The 6478-nt window shown below is 44.9% G+C and overlaps 1 protein-coding gene across 1 annotated transcript in view; it reads left to right on the forward strand.

Annotated features, from left to right (window-relative positions):
- Siae (sialic acid acetylesterase) overlaps positions 1 to 6478 on the forward strand; it is a 39733-nt gene that overhangs the window by 11891 nt on the left and 21364 nt on the right. Inside the window, exon 4 of the mRNA XM_013346321.1 lies at positions 4558 to 4696. Within this exon, the coding sequence (XP_013201775.1) occupies positions 4558 to 4696 (139 nt within the window). The remainder of the gene's footprint in view (positions 1 to 4557; positions 4697 to 6478) is intronic.

Genomic DNA, 6478 nt, shown 5'->3' on the forward strand with positions numbered 1-6478 from the left:
CTGTCCTGGATCTAGCTCTGTATATCAGGCTGACTTTAAATTTAGCCATTCGCCTTCCTCTGTCTCCTAAGGACTGGGATTAAAGGTTTGTGCCACCACTGCCTGGCTTGTTTATACAGTTTTTATTCTTTATAATTTCATTATTCCCTTTAGGAAAACCTGTTGCCAAACAGTGGTATTAAAAGGTTGACAGCCGGTCGGTGGTGGCGCGCGCCTTTAATCCCAGCACTCGGGAGGCAGAGGCAGGTGGATCTCTGTGAGTTCGAGGCCAGCCTGGTCTACAGAGCTAGTTCTAGGACAGGCTCCAAAGCCACAGAGAAACCCTGTCTCGAAAAATGCAAAAAAAAAAAAAAAGTTGACAAATCTACTTCATTTTACCCATGTTTAACTAATTAAAAAATCTGACTTTTTGTATATATAGTTTTCTAATCAGTATTTTGTGAACTCTTCCTGCCTTAATTAAATATATGGACGTATTTTAAATTGAAATGCCTATTAAGCTAAACTTGGCCTGGACCTAGTTGGCATGTTTGAATGGACACAGATGTAAGGTTTTATCCTGGTAGGAATCATGGTTTTATACAGAAGTGGAATTGCTGTCAAGTCATTAGAGAAAGCAGTGCTTTCCCTCATGTTTTTAATTGTAGTTCTATGTTTTCACAGAAAGGCATGGACCAGATCTGTTTGTATCTATATAGTAACTTTCTCAATAGCAGACTATGCCAAGGGATCCCATCCCATTTTCTGTCAAGCTAAATCAGATCTTGATTGCTAAGCGTAAACACTTTCTTTCTGCCTGGAATTTTCTTGAGCATCTTCTGAATTAACTCTGGGATGAGAGCTCTGAGATGGAGGGGGACAGAAAAGAGGATTCTATCTGAAACATATGTGTTCTCTCTCTCTCTCTCTCTCTGATGCACTTAGTTTGTAAGGCAGCATTTTAGGTGCGATAGTACCGAAAGCCACATTTTCCAGTCTTTTAACGGTGTGCAGAGCCTTCTCTTTTGATAGGAAGCATGCATTGCACGGCTCCCCCTTGATGCCTTTGCTCCTTTCTCTGTCCAGATTTCCAGTGCACATAGCACACAAGCACAAGGCTGTCTCTCCCCTTTCCTCCCTCCATGTGCCTTTTTGAGGAGGTAAGATTCTCACTATAACCTACCCCTCTTCACATTCAAAGAAGGAAATGGCAGATTGTATGCCCATCTTGTTGTTAGGGTAAAATGGAATTTTAAAGCTGAATGTTATTTATAACACCGAGTGAGATGTTTATAAATGGAGAAAAGTCTAAATGTTCATCTGCCACCTCAGGGTAGGTCTTAAGACTCAGCTATTTCCAGTAAGCTTAGGAAAAGATGGCCAGTATCAGACAAGAAGCCCAAATTGCCCATCACTTGACAATCTCTTCTTTCTTATTTTACATATAGAGAAATTAATATACAGAAGAGAGGGATGGGTGCCACATTCCAGTAGCAGACTCTTGGAAGTATGGCGGATGGCTTATATACCATTACTACCTCAGCCTTAGAACTAAACTGATATAGTAGAAGATGAAATAAAGTACTAAATCTCCAGATTCTTCTGTGTCGATGACTAGATGTCTGTCCACCACATGTGTGAGTGTGAGCACACACATACGTTTACATATTCACACATTCACATACATACACACTTACACATATGTCTTGTTCCCCCTTGCAGGCCCCTTGCTTAGAGCCTCTGAGGGAAATCGATTCTTGGCGTGTCTTCATTAATTCAAGAATGTGGTACAAAGGTTACAAAATGAACACTGGTGAGCAGCTGCTTTGATGGGGACCTGTCTGGTCCCTGGAGAGACAGCGGTGCTCTCCCTCAGCCCAGGCAGCCTTAATGACTTCAAATACCTTGGTATTCATTTACATCCTCATTTAAATACTTGGTAGGGAAATAATTATACTGAGGTGTTTGATGAGATGAAATCTGATCTCAGCAGATGGAGTAAAGCTTCCCTTTCATCAGCAGGGAAACCAAGTGTCATTTAAATGAAAATCTTCCTGAAATCTCTTTATTCCTAAATTTGCTGCCAACATCCCAGAGGAAATGCTTCCATCAAAAAGGCAGTGGTATTGGGAACGGGGACCAATTTCAGAAGTGATTGTCATCAGGTACAGCAGGAATTTTCCCCACCCCCATTTTTGTTAACACCCGGCTTTCCAGTTCTGGCAAATATGAGAAAAGATGGAAGCCTTCCAGTTAATGTTTTGAATCCAATTCCCTGGGCTGGTAACAATACAGGAGCATGCCAGCCACCCTGACTCCACTGCCCTGGCACTACCCAGGCAGACTCAGCAATGGGGTTGGAAGACAAGTAGCATGTTCTCCCATCCTGCTTCCCCAAGCTGGCGTCTGATTGCTATGAGCTGCTCGCGTTCCCAGGCAGTGCGGAAGCTAGTGTGGGTGGAGGGAATGAAAGCAGCTTCATCCACTGTTTCCATGGAAGCAACACACGATGCTTCGTGCTCAGTGCAAAGCTGAATTTCAAAGGAGGTGACTTTTTTACAGGTACTTAACGCTAAAAAATAATTTCCCTGCCAGAGTACACTGTGAGCACATCAGCTTGTTTCTCTTTGCCATCCATTTTCCATTAAACCTGCCAGGTAAGCTCCTGAAGACAGATCAGGATTTCCAGTGGAATTTTCCTGTGACTGTGTGCCCTAAGTATGGAGACCTTCACAGCTGAGTTGATACTGCCCAGGAGGCACATCAGGTTGTGGCTCCCACAGTGACCCAAGAGCAGTTTCCTTTGTATTTGCTTGTGTTGTTGGCTACAGCCAGTACAGTAGTCAACTCAAGGAGATTCTAGAGACAGCAGTTTTCAATGAGATGATAAGGGGGCACCCTGGCTGCTTTATCCTTTTCCTTCTCCTGGATCATGGGCTGGAAGGCCAGCTGTATTCTCTGCGGTGGCTGGGAGGGAAAGCGAAGCAGCTGCCATCTCTGTGGCTGGAGGCCAATGCAAAGTACCCTGGCCTCCTGTGCCTTGCTGTGGCAGCCGGACCCAGCTGGAGAGCCTGCTCCCTGAGGCACATGGTAACTGACCTTCCTGATGATCCTGTTGGTCCTTTGTCTTGGGAGAAGCTGACTGCTCTGGGGGATAGAGAGGACTCTGGAGCAAATGCGCACACAAATACAAAACCAAGCCAAGATATTGTTCTTCGATTTTTACCATAAAGGAAACAACATCAACAGACCTGTGCTGGCTGGTTTTGTGTGTCAGCTTGACATAAACTAGAGTCATCAGAGGAAGGAAGGAGCCTCAGCTGAGGAAATGCCTCCTTAAGATTGAGCTGTAAGGCATTTCCTCGTTTAGTGATCAGTGGGGAGGGCCCAGCCTATGGTAGATGGTGCCATCCCTGAGCTGTCAGTCCTGGGTTCTATAAGAAGGTGAGTTAAGGAAGCCATAGGAAGCAAGCCAGTAAGCAGCAACCCCCATGGCCTGTGCATCAGCTCTTGCCTCCAGGATCCTGTCTTGTTACTTCCTGACTTCCTTCAGTGATGAACAGCAATGCTGAAGTGTAAGCCTAATAAACCCTTTCCTCCTCAACTTGCTTTTTGGTCATGGTGTTTCGTCACAGCAATAGAAACCTTAATGAAGACAAAACCCCAAACAATAACCCAACAAGAGTGCAAGAGACCACGATGAAAGGAAGTAGGGTGCTCCTAAGATTTAGAGGAACGAGGCTTACCAGGCCTGATGAGTAAGTCACTCAGTACGGCACGTCCAATCTTGCCCAGAATAGCACCAGACCACTGTGTCATGAGGACTCGTGGGGTGGTTTGGGACATGTGGTATCTCTGGGCAGACACGTTTCTTTCTTTAGTTCATTGGGACTCTTCTGAACCTTTCCCTGGCAGCACTTTTCAGATTACCTCTCTTGCTAGCCTTTTCTTAGTGACTATGCCCCACCCCAGGATCAAGATGAGAGTAACCTAGGTTCCACAGTCATTTCTCTTGTGTGTTTCTTTGTAATCTTTTTCTTTATTAATGGTATGTAGATTAAGTCATGGTCTATGTTGTCTCCACAGACACTCCCTAAACACCATTGTTAAAAGGAGTTAATTCAGAGACTTTGTGTTATCCGGTATCAGTTACCAGAGGGAACAAGTCTTTTAGTTTCATATTAAACTATGGGCTGGGAGGTGTAGCTTGGTGGTAGAAGGATTCCCAGGCATGCCCTAGGCCCTAGATCCAGTCCTCAGAGCCATGGGGCTGGGGGGAGACAATGATGTAATACATAGTGTTCTTTAGCTGTACCCTGGCACAGCTCTTCTTGTCCCGTATAGACCTGCTGTGGCATATGACGGGTTCCCTCGCTTGTGAGTTGTGATTCATCATGGACTCCATTGGTCAGAGTGGACCCAATGGTTTTGGTCCAAACCATTGCTGATTTGGTTATTCCTTTGTTCTCTGTGTATCCAAGTGTTAGAAGGAGCTCAGTGGATTGCAAGAAGTGTTTACTGAGAAGCTACAAGCCAGCTTGCTGTCTCTCAGGTTAACGGACCCTCTCATCTTTCTAGATCTTTAATGCCTCGAAGGAGTTGTCTGACAGTGCTGCCTACCAGTCTGTGCGCATCTTCTCTGTCTCCCTCGTCCAGGCAGGGGAGGAACTGGAAGACCTTGATGAGGTTGACCTGTCGTGGTCCAAGCCCACTGCAGGTACGTGAGTGCTTCAGCCTGCTCGTCTCTAGGGAATGGGTTAGTGACTTAAGCAGAACCTGTAACCCCTCAATTTGGTTCTTATTATTACAGAACTATCCTTTTGTTCCTATTGGGTCTCTATCCCATCCCTGATGATCTTGGTTTCATGTTTCATGTCCACCCTGAGTCTTGCCCTGGTGTTCAGGAAAGGGCTCTTGCTTCTACTTTAGAACAGTACTGATGTTGTTCAGCATGAGGGGGGCCAGCATCTTCCTCCATCATGGTAACCCTCTCTGTTGCCCCGCCCCCATGCTGGTGTTTGAGTACAACTTACTGATGTCCTTTTAGAGTGAATTTGGATCTGCCCCAGCTTCCTCCAGAGCCTTTTTCATCAGGATTTATTCTGCCCTTTTTCTCCATTCGACACAGAGTCTTTATTTCGTGTCTCTGCCTTTTCTGCTGCAGACTCTGCACTCATCCAAGCACAGGGCAGAGAGTGTGAGAGACACATAATTCCTACTGCAAGGGTTTAGCCTTGCTCTTTCTTTTCACAAACTAAAACAGAGCCAACATCGTCTGATGACGCTCCATCTCTTCCTGTTGCTTCACACTTTCTAGAGTCTTTTGTTTTCATTCTCTTCACTGCCTTGACATGTTTCACTCCTTTTTTTCTTTTCTTTTTTCCGAGATAGGGCTTCTCTGTGTAGCCCTGGCTGTCCTGAAACTCTGTCTATAGAACAGATTTGCTAGGCACTGTTTTAAGTGCTTTGGGTATAGCAGTGAATGACACAGGTAAAAACACCTGACCTCATGTGCTTATAATCTACTGTGAAAAAATTCAGGAACCCAGTACTTAGTAAACTACATTCTGTCTGATTCTTAGGGGCAGTGGGTAATAGGGCCTGTTTCCGTGCCTTAACAACCTGAGTTTGATCCCTAGGACCCAACATGATGGAAGGGTAGAACTAGCTCCCACCTCTGTCTCTGTCTCTCTTACACACACACATTCCATATAGAATGCCAGTTTTGCTATCTAGTGCCTAGAGATGATAAAATGTTTGCTGTGTAAGCCTGAGGACCTGAATCTGGAACCCCAGTACTCATTAAAAGGCAAACGTGGCAGCATGTGTCTATAATTCCATCACTGGGGAGACAGACACAAGCTGATCTCTGCAGCTCACTGGTCAGCCAGCTTAGCCGAATAAATAAGTCTCAGGCTTAGTGAGAGGCCATATCAAACAAATGAGGGAACGCATTGCTGAGAGCTGCTGTGGGAATATACAGTGATAGCTGTAGCTCTCAGCAATAAATAAATGGAAACATGAATATATAAGTAAGGTGGAGGGCAGTCGAAAAAGACACCTGACATCAACTCTGGTCTCTACAGAGGTACCCACACATGCTTGCACATCTACACACACACACACACACACACACACACACACACACACACACCACAAATAAATAAATTCTTGCCTATCCTATGTCCTCCTAACCTATTTTCTTCCTCCTCAGTGACCTTTCTCCTCTACCTACCAGGCAGATCTATCTTAAACTGGCTACCCACAGCCACCTAACACTAGAACACACACACTTGCTCTGATTGTATCCTAGACATCAGAGACATAGGTATGAATAAGATAAGTTCCTGCCTTCGGGTAACTAAAACTATAGAAGACAAATACTCTTCTATAGCTTCGAGACACCATGACAACTTACAGAAGAAAACATTTAATTGAGGGCTTGCTTCTAGCTTCAGAGAGAGAGAGAGAGAGAGAGAGAGAGAGAGAGAGAGAGAGA

This window comes from Microtus ochrogaster, chromosome 5 (genome assembly GCF_000317375.1).
Source record: "Microtus ochrogaster isolate Prairie Vole_2 chromosome 5, MicOch1.0, whole genome shotgun sequence".
Lineage (NCBI taxonomy): Eukaryota > Metazoa > Chordata > Mammalia > Rodentia > Cricetidae > Microtus > Microtus ochrogaster.